Source organism: Nannobrachium achirus (genome assembly GCF_963921795.1).
Source record: "Nannobrachium achirus genome assembly, chromosome: 23".
Classification (NCBI taxonomy): Eukaryota; Metazoa; Chordata; class Actinopteri; order Myctophiformes; family Myctophidae; genus Nannobrachium; species Nannobrachium achirus.
The window spans coordinates 47,548,342-47,571,219 of NC_137830.1; the positions used below are offsets into that span (position 1 = coordinate 47,548,342).

Below are 22,878 nucleotides of genomic sequence, written 5' to 3' on the forward strand. Positions count from 1 at the left end.
TCTCAGAAGAACATGGCCGGTGGAGATAAGACGGCTACCGCTGAAGGCGGGATATACACGCAGAGAACAGAAAAACTCTCTTATCAGCTTGTAAAGAGGGGAGAAAAGGCTTAGTTTGAAAGGCTACTGAGAGTGCTTTAGCTTTTAGAGAGGCTGCTTGGATGTGTGTTCAAGACTTGAATAAAGATGTATGCTCTTTAACCACCCGAACCCGAGAGCCCCTATTCTGGGCAGCCAGGTCATAATAGGCGAGCATTCAGCAAAACATCATCTCTACCAACGCATAGATCAGGTTAATTTCTGCGAAGGGATTTGGTGTAGAGCGGGGTAAAGCAGTGGGCCTAGTATAGTCCCCTTGGGGGACTAGAAGAGTTTAAGTGGTTATATGCATACCTTTTAGAGGTTATTTGGGATGATCTTCCATGACTATCCCAAACGTGTGGACCATCTGCCCACTCCGTACCCACAGAAAATGTCCCTACATCCCAGAACCACCCGTTAATACGGAAAATACATTCAGAGGCATCGTGCCCTGCATGTCCGGGCATACTTGACATACTGTACGTCACTCCTATTTCACTCTGATCCAGGGTATTATAGCAGAGACGTAGGACTAATCTTTTCATTCACCGGCGGCATGTTATGACACATGGGCTACTCGATTCAGACAAAAGACGCGGTCGGTTGCCCTGCCACGGTGGTTGGGAGAGGAGACACACGTACAAGTTACTGGCTCATCCCAGAGCACACAAGATATTGAAAAATAGCAGATATACAAGCTCACAGCGTGGCACCGAGTGCCGCGCCGCGAGCTTGTAGATCTGCTATTTTTGAAAAGTCGTGAAAATGTGTGCAAATCTTTGAATTATACTATTTTTCAATAGTTAGAGCACAAAATAATGCGTTCCCAGTTCCCCCTATGAAGAACATTCACGGGGGCCCCGCAGTGAACCCTGGACCCAGAATTTGGTGCGACACCCCTGCTCCAAATGATCACCGTTTGCCTGCCAAACTGGCCAATGGGGTTAGAGTAACACGTTTCGAAAACACAAATCTTGTATCGGGGCAAGGGGGGGGGTCCCTGACACCAAATATTTTCAGATGGGGGTGCTTGACATGAAAAGGTTTGAGAACCACTGGAGTAGACAAACCTGATCACAGTTAAGAGACCTTTCGATGACCTGTCCTCGATCAAAGCAGAGAACCAGCGACGTGTGCCTGGTAAACCTCTTGGTGCGCTGCTCTTTGTTCCATGACACGGTAGAATGCTCTCTTAACGAGGCCACAGGTCAGAGATATGTGCAGATTTACACGCAGCACGACAGGTGGACAGATTGGTATACTATACTCTGCCAGAGATAACAGACTTTTAATGGTAGCACAGACCTTTTAACCCGACGTGCCTGTAACAAATGTAAACCCGCCATTGTTAAAGTCCAGATATCATTATAACAGAAACCTCGTATCTCCAAGTTTCAAATTTGTACATTTTTTCGCAAAGTAAAGCCCTGCTTCATCACACAAGGCCGTCACACAAAAGCAGTGAAAACAGCCGATCTACAAGCACACAACGCCTCGCGGTGCGAGGCGTTGTGTGCTTGTAGATCGGCTGTTTTCGCTAGTTTAAATCATTTTAAAAATGATAAATACAAAACAAACGGTTTTGAACATACAAGGTTTCCACCCGACAACGACAATAAGCAGGATGCCGATGCATCTAGTGTCCAATCCTGTGCTGCTTCAAATAACTTTATTGACATTGTCAACCAGTAGATGTCCTACCTGACACCAGACCTTTCTCAGTGGAACCTTGATTTATGGCCCAAATATTATTTAGATAATCTAGACTGCAGAGACAGGTTATCATTAACCCATAACCAAGTTATCATGAAGAAGAAGAAACTAAATGGGGAAAAAAAACACGCTCTGCTTTTCTGGATTTATCTGTTTTCTAAATATACCCTTTTTCTCTCAAACAGCGCCCGTGTGCCATGAACCTGGAGCGCTTGGAGAGGGGGGAGCGTCTGTTGCCCCGAGGCCTAGAAATGGAGCCTCGTGCCGGGGGAAAGATGGGGAAGATCTCCCTGGGCTTCCAGAGAAGCTCCACGTCGGACGATGACTCTGGCTGTGCCCTGGAGGAGTACGCCTGGGTGCCTCCCGGACTCAGACCCGAACAGGTACCAACCGTGGCCTATCAATGAATCACTTCACGTGTGTATTACTGAAGACACCTTAAACCCTCTAAGTCAGGGGTCTGATCGCTAGGTTTCAAGTGGTTAATATAATAAAGGATAAGAAAAAAATTCTAGCACACAAAGATTTGGAGGACCACCTGTAGTAACTCTGAGGACCCCCAAGGGTTCCCGGACCCCCTGTTGAAGACCCCTGCTCTAAGTCTAAAGTTCAACCAATACTTAGTTGACTGGGGTCGACGCTGAACTTGGCCCCCTTTTTTCGTCATCTGCACCCAAATCTCTTTCCCGGAAACAGCGGATCTACAAGCTCACAAGTGTGTGACGTCGTGACGAGTTGTGAGCTTGTAGAGTATTCTAGAGTGTTCTTACTCAGAGTTAAATCTATTCTCTCAGTATTTTAGTGTGTTATACATTGTTGACGCACACAGGCAGTGGCTACAATGGCTCTCATTTCCTGGATGCTGATACTGTGTCATCCAGTCCATAGTAGGCAGATTCAATTTCTGGCAGTGGACGTTAATCACGTATCTATGCATGGTGGGTTCAGCCAAGGTAGCGCATGGCGGCACCGCGTCACACAGCGTGTCACGCAATAGGATTAGCGCCGGCTGGCAGCGGCCCAACATCTGTCACTGCTTTCACATGGGAACAAAAGCACGTGTGGGGTTGTGCGCGTGAGCACATGTATGTCCAACACGTGTCGTTCAGCTTCGCGATGACCACCCAAGGCCGTTCCTGTTGGGTGTGCTTGTAGAACTGCTATTTTCTAAAGTTGAAATGGATGTGGTTAAGTACGTATGTTATATTGAACCAATGAGAAGTATTGACTTGAGTTTGAGACGAAATTATAACTACCGTACGTTGGAAAACAGCGTCAGAATTACAAGCTTTTCAGCAACGAGTATACCAAGACAAACAGAATTCACATTTCCTCTGGTCCGTCGAGAGCATTCAGTTCAGGGAAACATCGTTGACTGTTTACCAGTGTCCGTTTGTTCCAGCTCCTCGTTGTGTGGTCGTTGTGTGTGGTCGTTGTGTGGTCGCACATCATTATGCAGTTGACTGGATTGCAATTGACAGTGTTTGCCACATATTTGCATTTTTTGGACGATAGCGGCATCAGTAGTCAAGGACGACATGAAAAACTGGTAAATGTTTTCCCCAGAAAAAAAGTCAATGACTGTATCACTCGCCATGTCGGTATTTTTCGAGAGTATAAAATATAAAATCGTAAATCCGGCTTTCTACTCTCCATTTCATCAGCACTGGTGCTCTGGCACAGAAAGCATTTTAGCAAACCTTAAACAAGCTCAGATCAGGCCTTTCATCTTCAATATAAAGGCCAGGATACCGTCACATTTGCATGCACACATTGAGTCAGGGGCCTTTACACACATGCACGCACACATGCATGGATAGTATACACTCCTTTGCACATGTGCGCACGCACACACGCACGCACGCACGCACGCACGCACGCACGCACGCACGCACACACACACACACACACACACACACACACACACACACACACACACACGAGAGCGAGCGCACGCACACACTGACATTCATAAACCTTCAAACGTCCATAAAACAGCTTCCCCGGTGAACTTCTTGTAAGTCACCAGTTCTCCACATTAGCCTGCTTAGTTAAAAGAAGAAAAACAACATCTCCCCATGCTTGTTATGTTAAAATACCGTTCACGGTCTTCACCACAATTGGAGGCAGTCTCTGGCTGGGGGCGTACGGAGTTATTTGCTCCAGCATGACACCCATGATAGGAGCAGCATGTTCACTTAATCCTTTATGTTAAGAGGGTTGGTGTTGCAACATCAGCAGAATGTTAGCTGCTGAGTATTTAGCCTTGGGCCAGTGTGATTTCTAGTCCTGTGTGTGTGTGTGTGTGTGTGTGTGTGTGTGTGTGTGTGTGTGTGTGTGTGTGTGTGTGTGTGTGTGTGTGTGTGTGTGTGTGTGTGTGTGTGTGTGTGTGTGTGTGTGTGTGTGTGTGTGTGTGTGTGTGTGTGTGTGTGTGTGTGTGTGTGTGTGTGTGTGTGTGTGTGTGTGTGTGTGCGCATGCGTGCGTGTGTGTAGGACCATTAAGCTTTTATTCTTTTTCTTTACTGCTCGACTCCTTCTGTCTGCAAACAGACATGTCCTCTCGTCTGCAGGCTATGTGGCACTTGTCCAACTCTCTCTCTCTCTTTCTGTCTGTCCGTCTATGTCTCTCCTCCGCTTTCCATTTGCATCAGTGTGCGGTTATTTAAACCGAGAGGGTGGTCTTTTTTTTTTTTGGTTTTGTCTATGGTCAACTGTAACTGAACTGCATTCATAAAGAAATGGAGATTCCATATGGTCTCCACCACTTTGTCTTTGTCTTTGACCTAGTGTTTTTTGGAGCGGTGAAAGCGCTCCCAATAGACAGGTATGTCCGTGGGTATGTCCCTGGCTGGGTGGCTGGGTGGCTGGGTGGCTGGCTGGCTGGCTGGCTGGCCGTGTCCGTAGCCTGGCAATACCTTGAGTGGCCACACACAACACACTAGTTAAAGGAGGGGCGCTGTTTTGTGCAGGCCAGGCACACTCACCACTCACTCACAGGCACAGTTTACAGTTTAGGCATTTAGCAACACACAGGGTATAGCTGCTCAGATTCACCGCTCCACTTCGAACCGAGGTTTGATTTTCTTTCAAACGCCACCATTGAATGAGCTACAAGGGTTCTTTGTCGCATCTTTTGTCCGGGCTCTGTGGCTTGAGGAAAAACATTCAATGTCAAACACTTGTACAAACTAAACAAGACGTCGTCTAATGACGACGCGGCTTCACATGGATCTGGGACTTCATGTGGTCAGTCTCTGACAGCAGACATCCATGACATATCTCTGACTCATGACTTCATATTAGGTTTCTGGCTGATTCGATCGGCATTGTCGTTCATTATGAAATGAAAGTTATTTATAATATATATATATATATATATAAAACAGATGACAAAATGGGGGAGGTACGTCCGCTGCCTGCTGGCAGTGAGCAAGACATTTGCCGCTGATCAGTCCCATGGTTTGCAGGATTTGAACCCGTAGAGACTCGCAGACAGTCACACACACAGACACACAGACAGTCACACACATAGACACACGGACAGACCCATTTCTAGACTCCTTCATAGCCACGCTGTAAAGCAGTGATTCTCAAAGTGGTTCCCAGGGTCCCTTGAGGGAGTTCCAGATACACCTTTACAGGTCTGTAACTCTCAGAGACATCCTTGGAATTACACGGTTTGGGAACCATTGCCGTGAAGAACTACCTGATTGATTTGTGTTCATGGGGAAGGGGGGGGGGGGGGCTTTCCTTGTGTTGTGCTTTGGATCAGGGAATTGGAGACGCGTATTAAAAGGAAAGGAAGTCACATGAAATGGGCCAGTACTTGTCACACACATTAAGACAACCGCGCAGCCGCTGTGCGGTCTGACCGGCCCACTGTGAGTTCCTTCTAACTCACTTAAAGGGGAAAACATCATAAGACTCTGGTGAAAATTAGATTTTCTCTGTGCAGGGTCTTCATCAGTTCGTATAATAGCCTGTATTCATTACAATTGGAGTCTCTTCATCTCATGTTCAATGGTATGATCTTATTTTTCATTGGTAACTTAATTTGTAGTGAAACTGAATTTCTGAAACAATTTATACCCTTTGATGTTAAAAAAAGAAAGGACGAAAAGAAAAGAAATCTCGTTATAACCCTACAATATCTTATCTTTGGACAGTACGGCCAGTCTGCACAACTGTGTGACACTCAAACCACTTATTATAACCCTATTAGCTGACCGGGGTCCCCAAGGAGTCTATCTTTAGCCACGTCCTTTTTTTTTTTTTGGCTCTACACCGAATTTCTTTACCAAAAATAGACGATCTACGAGTTCAACTGTGACATACCCATTATAGTAGGGATGCTTGGATGCAAGTGGCAAAAACAAATGCAATTACAGTATTTTCCGGACTATAAGGCGCACTTAAAAGCCTTTAATATTCTCAAAAAACGACAGTGCGCCTTATAGTCCAGTGCGCCTTATATATGGATCATTCATTGACATTGACATTCCCTTTAGCACAGCTCCATCTGTTGGATGCATAACGCAACGGTAGCGTCTATTATGTGCGCCTTATAGTCAGGTGCGCCTTATATATGAAAACAGTTTGAAAATAGACCATTCATTGACAGTGCGCCTTATAGTCAGGTGCGCCTTATAGTCCAGAAAATACTGTATTTTAATGTTGGCTGTTGACTTTTGAAACTCAGTCTTTGTGTCTGTCTGTCTGTCTGTCTGTCTATCTGTCCTCAGGTTCAGATGTATTTCTCTTGCCTGCCAGAGGACAAGGTGCCGTACGTCAACAGTCCAGGAGAGAATCACCGCATCAGACAGCTCCTGTACCAGCTGCCCCCACACGACAACGAGGTAGAGAGACAGAGAGATGTGTGTGTGTGTTAGGGCATTCACCAAATATTCGAATATTCAAATATTCGAATATCAAAGTCACTATTCGACGTTTTTCACCGAAGTCAAATATTCACTTTTTTTTTGTATTGTTTTCACTTTAAAAAAAGATATAGTTTATAAAGCTTGGCTAGATAGGAAGTCATACGAATGAGTTGTCAATGCCCCTGGTGGGTGAATTTGTTAATGCTCCATACCAGGGGTTCTCAAACCTTTTTTAGGCCGTGACCCCCAAAATACACATATTTGAACTGAGGATCCCCACCCTGACAAGCACTTGGAATGTAGGTATTACATTTAATGTGACTTGGTTCCGCAGGTAAATATTGTGAAAATGGCCGATCTACATGCTCACAACGCCTCGCAACGCGAGGCGTTGTGAGCATGTAGACCGGCTATTTTCACAATGTTCGCCTCTTGCTTACTAATATTTGACAGTTTGGCCAGTCCTGTTGAATATTCAACTATTCAAATACTTTGAGGTCGAATAATTCGAATACTCAAAATCACTATTCGTGAATGCCCTAGTGTGTGTGTGTGTATCCTTGTGTGAGAAATAGCCTACAGATAGGAGAGAGAGGTTTATGTCGCTCATGCTAATAAAGCACATCAAATTGAAGCGGACTGAACTGAGCATAATGAGCTCTTCAGCACTGATCTGTTCTGCTAGGGCGAGGTGTTGGACGTTCATGACTGCATGTTCAAACTGGACTCAACTGGATTGCACCAGGGGTGCAACAGTTAATCAAACTAATTGGTTTAATCGAAGAAAAGAAAAGAAGAAATCTAGAAAGCTCACAACTTGAGCTTGTAGGTATTTTCAAAATGAATTGCACGACGCCGAATTATTAAGAATAACACGTAAGTGGTTAGTGCTTCTTCTCAGTTATTTGATTTATATCGGAAAAAGTAGTCGATAGAATAGTCGCTAAGTAAATAATGGACAGCTGCAGCCCTGTGCTGTAGTGCTGGGCGTAGCTGGGTTGGAGAGAGACATCAGCAAGATTCGTGAGCTGCTGTGATAAGAGAAGGATTTCAAATGGAACCCAACCACCTTAAAAACCATTGTATATATCCCTGCTCTGCCTGCACGTAACCGTGATGCATGGAAACTGTTTTCACCTGTATATATTTTGTTTGTATTGTATTGTGTACACTTCTGCTTTGGCAATGTAAACGTATGTTTTCTCATGCCAATAAAGCCCTTTGAATTGAATTAAATTGAATTGAATTGACATCATGACTGGCAGTGTTGCTGACGCCAGAGCCAGCACAGTCTCAGCAAAGACAAACACACACTCCCATGAGTCCCTCTGGCCAAACGTTAGTGACCTGGGAACAATTAAAACGAGTTAAGCCCGACATGTCCCGTACACTATCTTTTACGGTTGTGTAAACCCATGTAGTCTTTGTGAACCGTCATTGTCCTGATTCTCTTTGTTAGCTGAGTTTACATCAGGAGATATTGTGTGTGTGTGTGTGTGTGTGTGTGTGTGTGTGTGTGTGTGTGTGTGTGTGTGTGTGTGTGTGTGTGTGTGTGTGTGTGTGTGTGTGTGTGTGTGTGTGTGTGTGTGTGTGTGTGTGTGTGTGTGTGTGTGTGTGTGTGTGTGTGTGTGTGTGTGTGTGTGTGTGTGTGTCCACAGACCACCCCCTGTAGTCCCTTCTCCATTCTCCTTCACTGCCTCAACCTTACAAACATATGCGTGCGTGTTTGTGTGTGTGTGTGTTTGTGCAGAACACACACACACACACACACACACACACACACACACACACACACACACACACACACACACACACACACACAGAGCGCTTGACTGAGCAATTTTATGATGTTTGCTGGCAGACCTGAGGGTTGAGGAAGCAAGCTGGCGGAAGATTCCTGACATAGCTGTGGTTTACTAGGATAGGTGTGTGTGTGTGTGTGTGTGTGTGTGTGTGTGTGTGTGTGTGTGTGTGTGTGTGTGTGTGTGTGTGTGTGTGTGTGTGTGTGTGTGTGTGTGTGTGTGTGTGTGTGTGTGTGTGTGTGTGTGTGTGTGTGTGTGTGTGTGTGTGTGTGTGTGTGTGTGTGTGTGTGTGTGTGTGTGTGTGTGTGTGCATCTGTGTGCAATTGTGAGAGCCAGAGAGAGAGCCACAGTCCGAAAGAGAGAGCGTTCATGGTGTGACATGCAAGGGAGAGAGATGGCGTGGGTGAGTCCACGTGTGAGTGCGTGTGCGTACCTCATCATCATTTCCAGTTGTTTAGAGAGGACAGCGGAGGTGGTTGTTAGGATAGGTTCTCTCCCGTCCGTTATCTGCACTTTCATCTCCATCGCCAAACACGAGGCGGAGGGCTCGGGTTTTGCCCTCGTGCCATCCTGTCAACGCGGCCTCCTGGGGGGACGAGGCTGAAATCGACCCCTATGACCAAATAAGGGCTCAGAGCAGATGCACTTAACACTGAACGTTGCATGCAAAGAAGGAATGATGTGGTCTTTTTTTATTTATTTCAACTCTCTACCTCTGGCCTTTTTCCTTTCCAATCCGTCTCTTTCCTGCTCTCTCGTTAAGTGCTGGGCGACATGACCTCAACCCGTTTGAGAGTAATCGTGAGATTAGGTCAAACCTTTGTCTCAATTTCAATTAATGATTTGTTTTGGTGAAAATAGCAGATCTACAACCTCACAGCGCGTCACGACGGATTGCGTTGCGGTCTTGCACGTCGACTATTTTACCTATTTTTGCACTAATCAGACTACCCAATTTAGTCGATTACATTTATGTTGATTCGTCAAGATTAAATCCGTTATTGGTTCCAAATGTCTGTTTCAATATATCGTCGTTGTCGGGCGGAAACCTCGTATCTCCAAGTTTGAAGTTTGTACGTTTTTTCACCAAGCAAAGCCCTGCTTCATCATACAAGGCTGCGCACAAAGGTAGTGAAAACAGCCGATCTGCAAGCACACAACGCCTCGCGGTGCAAGGCGTTGTGTGCTTGTAGATCTGCTATTTTCACTAGTTTAGTTCATTTTAAAAAATGATAAATACAAAACGAACGGTCCTGGACATAGGAGGTTTTCACCCGACGACGACGACGACGACGACGATATTTTCGTTTAGTTGCCCATACCAGCCCTATCTCTCGCCCCCCTGTCTCTCCGTGCACCCCATTCCCTCCCTCTGTTGTGGTCTCTTTCTTTTCCCTCTCTAACCCTCTCCATGTGATCTCTCTCTCTCTCTCTCTGCCAGGTGCGTTACTGCCAGTCTATGAGCGAGGAGGAGAGGAGGGAGCTACACATGTTCAGCGCCCAGAGGAAGAGAGAGGCGCTGGGCCGAGGAACACCCAGGATCCTGCCCCGAGCGCTGCAACACACCCGCTGTGAGAACGTATGTGCCACACACACACACACACACACACACACACACACACACACACACACACACACACACACACACACACACACACACACACACGCACACGCACACACACTTACAGATGGCTGAGTGGCCAGGATGCACAAACACAAAAGAATGCACGGTTGGGGCGCGCACAAATAAATGTAGGCTATACACAAAGGCAATAACAACGCATTGGGGGGGGGGGGGGTTCAGTGCACGAGGGCGTGCATGTGAGGGCACTCACACACAAATGCAAACAGGTTGCGCACACATGAAGTCAATCAACGTACAGTATAACAAACAGAATTTCGCAGGGGAGCGCACGCACACACACACACACACACACACACACACACACACACACACACACACACACACACACACACACACACACACACACACACACACACACACACACACAATGGAGACCACCAGCTTCTGCCCTCCTTTCCTCGTGACACGGCCGTGAGGTAACCGTACCCAACAAGGGGGAACCAAACGTTAGGTCTTTATTTATTCATAACAACATGACACCCGGTGCCCCGTTGCCCAGTTGTGTTGCGGCCCGAGGCGGAGATTCTGATTGGCCAGTGCGGCTGGGTTTTAATCACGGACATAAACCTCCTCGTTAGGTAGAGGGAGAGGAAGCCAGGAAATTGGGAGGCTGGCGCTGAGGCCGAGCGGAGAAGGTCGAGCCTCACCGCAAGGAATTTGACCAATTTCCTGCCGTTTCCGTCCGCACCTCGGTGTGCACCCTGCAGATAAATGAGATGTGCCCAGTGTTGATTTCGTCGACTAAAACTATGACGAAAAATTTGTGTCGACTGCGTTTTTTTCACTGACGAAAACTAAATAAAAACTAAGCTGTGATGACTAAAACTACAAGCTCACAACACGTCGCGCTGTGATGCGTTGTGAGCTTGTAGATCGGCTATTTTCAGCATGCAACCAAGTGTAAAATCAGTCATTACGATGCCATCAAGGCCTGCCAAAATAGATTTTAGTTGACTAAATCAACTGTAGATTTAGTCAAATAAAATCTCATGATATTTAGTCGACTAAAATTAGACTAAAACCAAAACTTTTCAGAAGACTAAATTATGACTAAAACTAAATGAGATTTTATTCAAAAGACTATGACTAAAACTAAATCAAAATTTGCTGTCAAAAACAACACTGGATGTGCAATGTTAGGGCTGCGATGATCATGGACATTTTAGGTGATGATTTTTTTGTCCTGCAAATAACTGCGATTAACTGCATTTACTTCCATTTTTGTCATTGAACAATGGAACATATAAATAAAATAAGTTTGACATTTATGTTTGCCATTCAAGCTTTAGTGAACAATGAATGCACAGGACAGATATGACGAATAACTAAATATACTAAATATACAATGACCAGTCCGAATAATCAAAATAAATGATGTACTAACTAAAGCCAAAATAGACCATATTTGTGCCGAGCCCTATACAGACCTCTGTCTTACAGGTTCCTGTGAGGCTGAGAGGTCTTTCTACTCCTTGCTGTTGTCAGTCCAGAAAACCTCAAAATTTGAAGCGGATATTTGGTGTCAAACGTGTGGTTTGTGCTCACCATCTCGCACAGCCCCCAAAAACAACAGCCTGGTTTTAATGAGAGCTTATCGCTGGGTTTATGGAGGGGAGTGAATCAGATGGAGGATGGGAGACGGTGTAGCTGGGGCGTCGGACCAAATTCTGGGCCCTGGGTACAAGGATTCACTGCGGGGCCCCTGTGCTTTAACTATTGAAAAATAGCAGATATACAAGCTCACAGCGCGGCACCGAGTGCCGCGCTGCGAGCTTGTAGATCTGCTATTTTTGAAAAATCATAAAACTCTTTGAATATTTCAAATCCTTGTGAGGTTTTTTGAAAAACCTATGTTTCTATGTCAGTGGAGCTCAAACCTTTTCATGTGAAGGACCCCCAAAATGGTATGCATTTGGCCACGGAACCCCATCCCAAAATATTGAGTTCCAGGGACCACCCAGAAGCAAAATTTGAGTTACAAATGTTCGCTTAACAAATACATATATTCAAAGATTTGCACACATTTTCACGACTTTTCAAAAATAGCAGAAGTGAGCTTGTATATCTGCTATTTTTCAATAGCTAAAGTATAAAATAATTAAGGCCCCTCCATCACCTTGGGCCCTAGTAACTCAGTCCCACTTTCCTACCCCATGTGACGCCCCTGGGAGGAGGCTCCAGAGAGTTCTCTGTCATTGTAATCACTAGTATGCCATCAGCGGGCGCCGGTCGGTCACAAACATAAATTCCGGAGCCCCTCAAGCACGTTAACCCTGGTGTCCCTATTTCGGGCACGTCATTATAGGAAATGTTCAAACAATGTAGAACCTAGCTTGGGAGCCATAAGATATAAGCTCACAACGCATCGCACTGCGGCGCGTTTTCCACCCGGTAGAGATTGTCTGTTCTCGCCATTTGTCGTACGACGAAGTGTATATATAAGCGGTCTTAAGTGGTTAAGCGAGCCCATGACTGTGTGTTCCTATTAAAAACATCCTCTCACTGGCATGTCCCCGTTGGCTTACAATGAAACCAAAGATGAACTCGCTGCTAGTTAAGATGCTTTTGGCATGCCCGGGCCCTGGCCACGGAACCTGCCCACATCCTGTGTGAGGGGAGGCCCGGGTTTTGGCGGAACGGGTTGCTGTATGTGGGCCTGGGGTGGAGGGGGGTGGAGGGGAGGGGGGTGGAGGGGGCACGCCACAGGGCACGCCATCCAGGAAAGACAGGCTCAGCCATGCTAATCCTCACGGACAGCAGATGGGACCTATCAGAGAGAGACGAAGGCAAACACAGGGATGCGAGGTCACTCTGCGAGGTTCGCAGACGCGAGACGGCGTTTTTTTTACGAATGTCCATGAGTTCGGACGCACGTATTCTTCTCTGCGCTACAGTGTAAAATACATGCGTAGAGTTGGGTACCTCTACGTGCAGACACACACGGATAAATGCATTCATGTCATACACTCCCCCCCCCCCCCCCACACACACAAACAGTTCCTCCCAAAACACATTTTGTGTCTCTCTCTCTCTCTCTCTCACACACACACACACACACACACACACACACACACACACACACACACACACACACACACACACACACACACACACACACACACACACACTAGAACACACACACACTAGAACACACACTTTATCAGGCTCCGGTTTCACTGTGCCGTAACTCCAGGGGACACACGACACCCCTGTATCCAAGCGCCCTGTCCGGCCTGGTAATAATGACTAACAGCTGGGCACGGTGTCCCATGGCAGGCCCACGGTGTCTCATGGCTCCTCTGGGTTATATAAAGACTGGAGACTGTACCTTCAGACACGCTCTGATGAATTCTCACTGGAGTCATATGATCCCTGAACTTGGGACCAAGGCCCAGAGTTTCTGTTTTAAGTTTACAGTGCAGGACAACAGAAAGGCTGTCTAGAGACGGCCTGCTCTGATCTATGAGTGACTCGTGTTCTGCGCGGGGAAAATGTTGCATTTGCATTTTACGGCGTTACGCGCAATGTTTTTCTTTTGTGTCCAACATGATGAGCGTTCTGCTAGACCAACTCCCAACAGTTGTGTGTGACAGTAGATCCACTGTTTGTAAGTGAACCACAATAAAGGGTGTGGGAATGCTCCTGGAAGGATCTTGAATGACCGAGGAGAAAACGAACGAAGGAAAGCGCATGATTTCGCTCAGATTGCATCCTTGCTTACCAAGTCCACATTTGTGTCACCAAAGTGAAGGGGCGTTCAAGAGAATGTTCCCTCGGTCAACAACGGTTTAGAAGAGATTATATTCCATTATCTTCTATTATCAAATGTGTTATTGCTGCTATACCGAGCTATCTCTGGCTGAAACATGGATCTGTTTTCAATAGATCGTGTTCCATTGGCACTTACAGTATGGTCACCTGTTGTTTAGTTTCCTTTGTTTGAGCGTCGGTGTCAACTGAAACGACCAGGATGATGGATATGTTTTGAATGGATATCCCCTGTAATGATGGATATGTTTTGAATGGATATCCCCTGTAAGCCGGCAGTTGCGTGTGGCACATTCCTCAGGCGTCGTAGGCACGAGGAGAGGGACTAAAAACATATTTGGAGTTGGTTTCCCTGTAATGCAGTGTCCTGTAACATATAATTTAATATCATTTAAGGTTTATATCCAATATGGCACGGAGATGAACACAGAATTCCAGAGCTATTTTGAAAAGGTATCCTCCTTGGTCCCATTCTGACCCCCCCATACCCCCCCATACCCCCCCCCCCCCCCCCCCAACAGTCCTGTGTCCTTGAGCAAGGCACCGAACCCCATACCTGGCTCCAACCATTGTGAGTCACTATGGATAAGCCCATAAGCTAAATGCCTCATAATGGAAAATGTGAAAGTGACCATGTCATCCACTTAGCATTTTAATGAAAAGGTCACAAGTTCCATCTCCTCCGATGTGTTTGTGTCCTTTCAACATGTCCTTGACTTAAGGTGGTTGCACACTGCTGCGTTTTTCGTTGCGAAATGCGTTTTTCAGGGCAAGGAGAGAGAGAGAGATAGAGAGAGCAAGGGACCGAGTGGTGCGCGAAACGGGCGGCAGTGTGCAAACGTGACTGACATAACGTGAGGTTGACTTTTTATTTGCGTGCTCTGAAATTCACTCCGATATTCGGCCCGAAAAACGCAGCAGTGTGCAACCAGCTTAAGACCCTGAACCCCCACACGTAAACCCATTGTGTATCACTGTACCGTAAAGCATAAAAGTTCAACATACCATCATGACCATACGACTTCCCTCGCAAGGGGCCCTGTTCCCTAACCACTTCAGCATATTATCGTTTATACTTCCTTGTATGACAAATGGCGAAAACAGCCTATCTACACGTTTGTAGATCGGCCATTTCAGCTCTTTTTGAATAGTTTTGATGTGCGCACAGCGGGGAGGCCAAGCTAGAAGCGGTTAAACCATTCGGACGACGTAAAACACGTAAAATCAACCCGCCGTTTGTTTGTGTTTGTATTTCCAGTGCAGCGGGAGCATCAACGGAGGGGAGATGGCCATCTTTGCGTCCAGAGCGGGGCCGAGTCCCTGCTGGCACCCGGCGTGCTTCGCGTGCGCCACGTGTCAGGAGCTGCTGGTGGACCTCATCTACTTCCACCAGAACGGAAAGATCCACTGTGGACGGCACCACGCCGAGCTCCTCAAGCCCCGCTGCTCCGCCTGTGACGAGGTAGGTTGAGGAACATCGTGGCTGCAGACGGGGGCACTGAAGATTAGGGTTGTCGCGATCGTGACATTTGTGTTTGACGATTAACCCATTTAGGCTTAGAATTATTGAATGCTTTAGCTATAGAAAAATAGCAGATATACAAGCTCACAGCGCGGCACCGAGTGCCGCGCTGCGAGCTTGTAGATCTGCTATTTTTGAAAAAGTCGTGAAAATGTTTGCAAATCTTTCAATATATGTATTTTTTTTAACTCAAATTTTGCTTCTGGGGGGTCCCTGGAACGAAATATTTTGAGATAGGGGTCCGTGGCCAAATACATATCGTTTTGGGGGTCCTTGACATGAAAAAGTTAAGACAAGAACAGACTAACTGAGCTCCAAGTGAAAAGGACCTTTTCTTTGACAATGGCTAGCCAGATTGCTGACATAGAAACATCGTTTTTTGGAGCGGTGAAAGCGCTCCCAATAGACAGGTATGTCCGTGGGTATGTGGGTGGGTGGCTGGGTGGCTGGCTGGCCGTGTCCGTCCGTAGCCTGGCAATACCTTGAGTGGCCACACACAACACACTAGTTAAAGGAGGGGCGCTGTTTTGTGCAGGCCAGGCACACTCACCACTCACTCACACGCAACACACACACACACACACACACACACACACACACACACACACACACACACACACACACACACACACACACACACACACACACACACACACACACACACACACACACACGCACACACACACACGCACATATAACACAGAATCAAAAACATAGATCTAGAACACATAGAATCAAAAACATAGATCTAGAACACATAGAATCAAAAACATAGATCTAGAACACATAGAATCAAAAACATAGATCCAGAACATATAGAATCAAAAACATGGATCTAGAACACATAGAATCAAAAACATAGATCTAGAACACATAGAATGTAAAAACATAGACCTAGAACACAGAATCAAAAACATAGATCTAGAACATATAGAATCAAAAACATAGATATAGAACACATAGAATCAAAAACATAGATCTAGAACACAGAATCAAAAACATAGATCTAGAACATATAGAATCAAAAACATAGATCTAGAACATATAGAACCAAAAACACCTATAGAATCAAAAACATAGATCTAGAACACATAGAATCAAAAACATAGATCTAGAACACAGAATCAAAAACATAGATATAGAACATAGAGAATCCAAAACATAGATCTAGAACACATAGAATCAAAAACATAGATCTAGAACACAGAATCAAAAACATAGTATCAAAAACACCATATAGAATCAAAAACATAGATCTAGAACACATAGAATCAAAAACATAGATCTAGAACACATAGAATCAAAAACATAGAACTAGAACACATAGAATCAAAAGACATAGATCTAGAACACATATAATCAAAAAACAGATCTAGAACACAGAATCAAAAACATAGATCTAGAACACAGAATCAAAAACATAGATATAGAACACATAGAATCAAAAACAGACACACACACACACACAGGGTATAGCTGCTCAGATTCACCGCTCCACTTCGAACCGAGGTTTGATTTTTTTCAAAAAAATCTTAGAAGGATTGAAAAGACACTTATAGAATCGGGTCAAAATTCAAATTTTCACAATTTTTCAAAAATAGGTGCCGCGCTGTGAGCTTGTATATCTGCTATTTTTGAATAGTTAAAGCATAAAATAATGATACACTAATGTGTACCCGTTCTAATTGCTATGCAAATAATTGCCGACATGGGAACGATGCTGTTATTAGTCCCGGTTTTGTTTGTACATGGATGCTGTGCAGGCTATTTCTGACTAATGTCTGGTTTTGTGTTATGGTTTCATATTTATAGGATGTAGGATTTTTTTTGTGCTCCCCATAGAATATCTTGCATGCTGCTCAGATTCTCAGAGCTATTCCGCCCTTACAACTCAGGTAGGGGCCATGGGCAATCTGACTGGCATAGCGATAAGCAGGCATGATCGCATAAAATTGGCACGTTGACATTTTATTCACATGAGGAGCGCAGTGGATCCATGTAGATCCAAGCGAGAACGTGTTGCTCCCCTTTATGCTTTTAGTATTAGTAGTAGCAGCAGTAGTTGTAGTAGTACTGTACACATTTCTGCTCTCTCTGCATTACTTGTGAATGAATCATTAAAGTACTGGTACTTTTACTCCACTATAATTATTTGAAAATTTTAGTTACTAGTTACTTATACAACAGGGCATTGATACTTTTACTTAATTAAAACATGCGTGAACACTTCTTCCGTCACTGATAGCTGTACATCATCCTCTCCCCCCAGATCATCTTCTCTGATGAGTGCACAGAGGCAGAGGGCCGACACTGGCACATGAAGCACTTCGCCTGCTTCGAGTGCGAGACGATGCTGGGCGGCCAGCGCTACATCATGAAGGAAGGGCGCCCGTACTGCTGCGGCTGCTTCGAGTCGCTGTACGCGGAGTACTGCGAAGCCTGCGGCGAGAACATCGGTGAGTCAGTAGGGAGGTTTCTTGTGAAACTCACCCCATGTCGAAGATGAAAAATGGCATCGGTCCATATGCCATATCCACGCTGTTTTATAATGAGCCTGAATGCATTTCTTTAGATTTTTTTTTTTTAATTTTTTTACCCACATCCTGTGGGAGATCGGCGCTCGTTTTCCAGCAATGGCCTACTTTTATCGCTTGCACGTTCATACAGGTAGACTCATTCACACTTGGGAGTGGCCTGTTACAGTCACAGTCTTGTACTGTTGGCCCGTTGAAGTAACTTGGATTTATTTGCCTCGTTCAAGGGCACCTTGGCTGTAGTCACCAAAGGAAGGTATATAGAGGGTTCATTCTCGTAGCCAGAGTTCTTCCTCTGAATCCTGGAAATGGCTACCTGCTATGCCTGTTAAAAGTAAACTCTTAGCCACTTAAACCCTGTATATGTTGTTGACCTGTGTCCCCCACGGGTCTAGATTTTGTCACCGTCTTTTTTTCCTCCACACCAGATCTCTTGGCTGAAAATAAGCCGATCTAGAACCTCACAACACGTCACAAAGCTACATGTTGTGAGCTTGTAGATCTGCTATTTTCGCAAGATGTTCACCCTAGAATAGGGACACGTGACTAAACATACATAACCGCAAACATAAATCTCATCTCTTATCTCCTTATTTTCTATCCTCCTCCATCCTTAGGCGTGGACCATGCCCAGATGACCTACGAGGGCATCCACTGGCATGCCACCGACCAGTGTTTCTGCTGTGTCCAGTGTAAGAGCTCCCTGCTGGGCTGTCCCTTCCTGCCGAAGCAAGGACGCATCTACTGTTCCAAGGCCTGCAGCCAGGGGGAGGACGTCCACGCCTCGGACTCGTCCGACTCCGCCTTCCAGTCGGCGCGCTCCCGCGAATCCCGCCGCAGCATCCGCATGGGCAAGAGCAGCAAGCCCGGTGACCAGTGGAGGCAGTCGCAGCTGTTCAACCCCCACCCCGCGGCCGCCGCCGCCGTTGCGGAGGCCTTGGCGGAGTACAAGTACGGAGACGGAGGTGGGGACGGGGACATGGATATCGTGGGACGCAAGTTGGCTCGCCTGGGCCTGGAGGAGAGATTCTGGCGGGAGAGAGAGGAGCAGGAGGCCGGCGCTGGAGAGGAGGAGGACCCGGAGGAGTGGGCCCAGCACGACGACTACATGACGCAGCTCCTGCTCAAGTTCGGCGACCGCGGGCTGTTGCATCAACCGCCGCAGGCTCGCGACGGCCCCAGTCCGGGGCCCGCCGGCGACCGAAGCAGGCAGGCCTGCGAGCCTTGGCTGAAACCTGGCACCGCGTCGATGGGAGTCACCGCCTCGTCGTCCTGCCCCAGCCCCGCCAGCCCCACCCAGGGACAAACCTACAGCCAGTCCCGGAGCAACAGCCTCAGCCCTGGGTTGATCAGTAAGAAGCACCTCCCCGACATGTACTGGACCCAGTCCCAGGACGGCCTAGGGGACTCGGCGTACGGCAGCCACCCGGGCCCGGCGAGCGCCAGGAAGATCCAGGAGCTGGACATAGACCAGGAGCAGGACCAGTGTGGGCCGAGGCAGCCCTTCTGGATGGACCCCAGGCAGTGGTACGAAGACTCCCTGGAGTGCATCACCGACGAGCTGAGGAAAGCCGAACAGGGCGTGGGTGACTCCATGGACTCGTTGGCTCTCTCCAACATCACTGGTAAGAGAGGGGGCGGGGCTTACATGAAGTGTTTCATAAGTTATCCACCACGCTCGGCTCGCCAACATGAAAGATTCAAGTAAAATATGAGTTGTTACATAAATGAGCTTTACGTCAGGGTGGGGAAGAGTAATGTACTCACCCACCATCTTGGATACAGGGTGGGGGTCGCTGAATTGTGGCTCCTACAGGCTGGTCGAAGGGAGTGGAATTGACTGAGACGGCGTGTATCTCTTAGAGACCGACCGTTTTTTTTTTTAGACGGCATCTGGCTATCTGCAACCTCCTCAGACCAGTAGTGGCGTAGTGCAATGTAAATCAAACTGCTTTTGTGGTCATACCTGCAGTTGCAAGATTGAGACATTTTGATTTGAAACTTGATAGTGTTTCAGAATGGCGGCGTTCATAATTATATTGGGTTTACATCAAGACAACTTTTTCTTTGTATGTTCAGGCTGTGATTCTTAAAGTCTCTCTCCCTCTTTCAGGTGCATCAGTGGATGGAGACAGTAAGGACAGGCCACTTCTCTATTCCCTCCATGGCCTCCAGGAGCCCACGGAGCCGCCTGCCGACGACTGCGAGAAGATGAGCAACATGGGAACGCTCAACTCCTCCCAGATGCACCACAGCTCCAACTCTCTCAACCTCAACCCCGAGCTGGAGCTCCACCTCCGCCAGCAGAGGTCCGCCCTGGAGGAGGACGAGGACGAAGAGGAGGAGCTGGCCATGGTGATGAGAGGAGGCGCCTCGCGCTTTTCGGCCCACCAGGAGGCGGCCGTTCCCCCCTCTCTCCTCCAGGCCCCGGCTCTCAGGAGGAGCAAGTCCCAGTCCTCCAGGCCTCCCCAGGTGGTCAAGTTCTCCGAGGACACCGTGGACAACGGATGCTACGGCCGCACGGAGGAGGCAGATCTCAGGCAGCACCCGATGAGCGAGCGTCCGCAGAGGAGGGCGTACCGACTGGACGAGCAGCAGGCCCGTGACAGGACGCGCCCGGCCAGCCACCACGGACGCAGCGGCAGGCACCACCACCGGCAAGGCAGGCCCCACCGGAGCCGCAAGGCGCGCTCTGACAACGCCCTCCACATGGTGCCCCTGGAGAGGGCACAGAGGCCTTATGAGCCCCAGCAGGGTCTGATGGAGTCTCAGGGTGGTGCCTGCCTCACCCAGTCCTCCGCCTCCCACAGACTTACCCCGGGGTACCCACAAACCCGCTCTGACTACGCCCTTCCGAGCTCGGCGCAAGGAGACCCGCGGGCGGAGCGTTTCGACCGGTTCTACGCTGACGACTTGGACGACTGGTGTTCGACCTGCTCCTCCTCCTCTTCTGACTCGGAGGAGGAGGGGTATTTCCTAGGCCAGCCCATCCCCCAGCCCCGGGCGGCGGGCCGGTACCAGTACTACGCGGAGGATTACCCCACCAGGGTCACGGCCCTGTCCCCACAGAGTAACGGCTCACGGACAGCCCGCAGGAAGGGCCACCGGGCCAAAAACTGCATAATCTCCTAACAGCCTGGACCAGTGGCAAAGGAGGCTGCTCTTACAAAAAGAAACACGTGAAAGGACAAAGTCCGATTTTCCGGTCAAATGACACTTTGGTGATTTGGCATGTAAAGATCTCTCACACATGCTCTGAGTATCAGCTGCTGCCTCTCTGATAATAATGTAGCTTACGTGGATGCCATCGTCAATTATTCCTCGACCGTTTGTTCATGGTAAATGCACATTGGAGATGACTTTAAAAGACACAGAGAGATTTGATGTTCTGACATTTCCTTGGACTGTACCGGGTAGCTGCCAATGACAAAATCAGATCTGTGCATCCAATGGTCAGAAGATCGGACGTGTCTTTTTGTAAAATCCAGCCTTTGGGACTTTTAGCACTAAAAGGTGTGTTCAGGAGTAAGGACTGGTACATCTGGATGCCTTCTTCACAGAATCACCCTGACCAGGAGTTGGTCATTGTTTAGAAATGGACCGATCAGTGATCAGTGGAAACAAAAAACTATGCACACTTTGAAAAGCAAAGCCGTTTCCTTACTCCCTCTCTGCTTTCAAGATTCGCCAGTAAAAGCATACGTTCATTTTTAAACGTTTTAAGATCCATGTTAACTATTGCAGTAATATCATCGTGTACATTACAATGGCAACACTATTGTGAACCCGGAAAGGCTGATAGGAAAAGGTAGCATTCTAGAACTAACCAAATAATTATTTAATAGTACGAAATAATGTATATATTAAGTTAAGATTTTATTACTGGTATTTTTGTACCCTTGGTTTAAAGAATTGTTTCTTTTGAAGTGTCATATAAAATGGCTCTGACCTCAATGCATTCAGAATCAAAGGTTGCCACGCCACGCAAGTCACATACTTCAGCTAAACCAATGGTTTTCAAAGTGGGGTCCAAGGAACTCAGGGGTCCTTAAGGGGGTTCCCAGCTAAATAAATGGGACCATTTGGTACCATATCTACACTATCATTTAATTAGCGGGCCCCCCTGGTTTTGGTCCATTTGTAAACTATGGGGGTCCATGGCTCGCATACATAGTAGTCTAAGGGTCCTTGAAATGAAAAAAGTTTGAGAATCCCTGAGCTTAACGGTCTAAAATTCATATTCTTCATGACAAAGTGCCACATTACCCGGTATCACTGTCTTATTTCAACATGTACTCTCCACAATACTCATTTTTGGTGTACAAAATATAAAATGTCATTAGCTCTTCTCTATCATAACCAGTTAAATGCTTTGTGATGTAAAGAAGCTTTTAATAAATACTCACCCCAAAGCTTTATGAAACATTGTGTCATGGTTGTCTTTCATAGAACAGAGTGGGTTCCGTTCTCTGCATCAGTGGTGTAAAGTAACTAAGTACATTTACTTAAGTACTGTACTTAAGTACAATTTTACAATTTTTTTTACTTAATTGGAGTATTAAAAAGTAAGTGTTATCTGAGTATGTCTTGAATTTCTTTCGGGCAGAAATCTTTATCTCTTTATATTTGTTTTAGTAATTAGTGCCCAGTGCCATACTTCGTCATTCTGTCACAGTGCGACAAGTTTTGAGCTTGTAAATCTGCTATTTTATCTACTTTTTTTTTTTAATTGGAAAATGTATTTAACTTCAAATGCGTTTAGTTATACTTATGTTAACTTTATGAACTTAAATACAAATAGCCTACATTGGACATGAAAAAGATTAACATTTGAATACTAGTCAATAAGCTACTAATATAGAAGTAATTAAAGCGGGCCATGTTTGCATGTTTGGAATTAGAACAGCTGAAATCAATACTTTCAGTATTCCGA

General features: G+C 46.5%; 1 protein-coding gene across 1 annotated transcript; it reads left to right on the forward strand.

The window, feature by feature from the left end:
• Nucleotides 1-1,982: 1,982 nt before the first annotated feature.
• Nucleotides 1,983-21,077, forward strand: LOC308308992 (prickle-like protein 1; the record flags this gene model as incomplete). Its single annotated transcript, XM_080754445.1, has 7 exons — nucleotides 1,983-2,177; nucleotides 6,537-6,650; nucleotides 9,918-10,055; nucleotides 15,148-15,351; nucleotides 17,681-17,867; nucleotides 18,563-19,570; nucleotides 20,059-21,077. The coding sequence occupies exons 1-7, from the start codon at nucleotides 1,992-1,994 to the stop codon at nucleotides 21,075-21,077; spliced, it is 2,856 nt and encodes a 951-aa protein (XP_080610571.1). The 5' UTR covers nucleotides 1,983-1,991.
• Nucleotides 21,078-22,878: the final 1,801 nt, after the last annotated feature.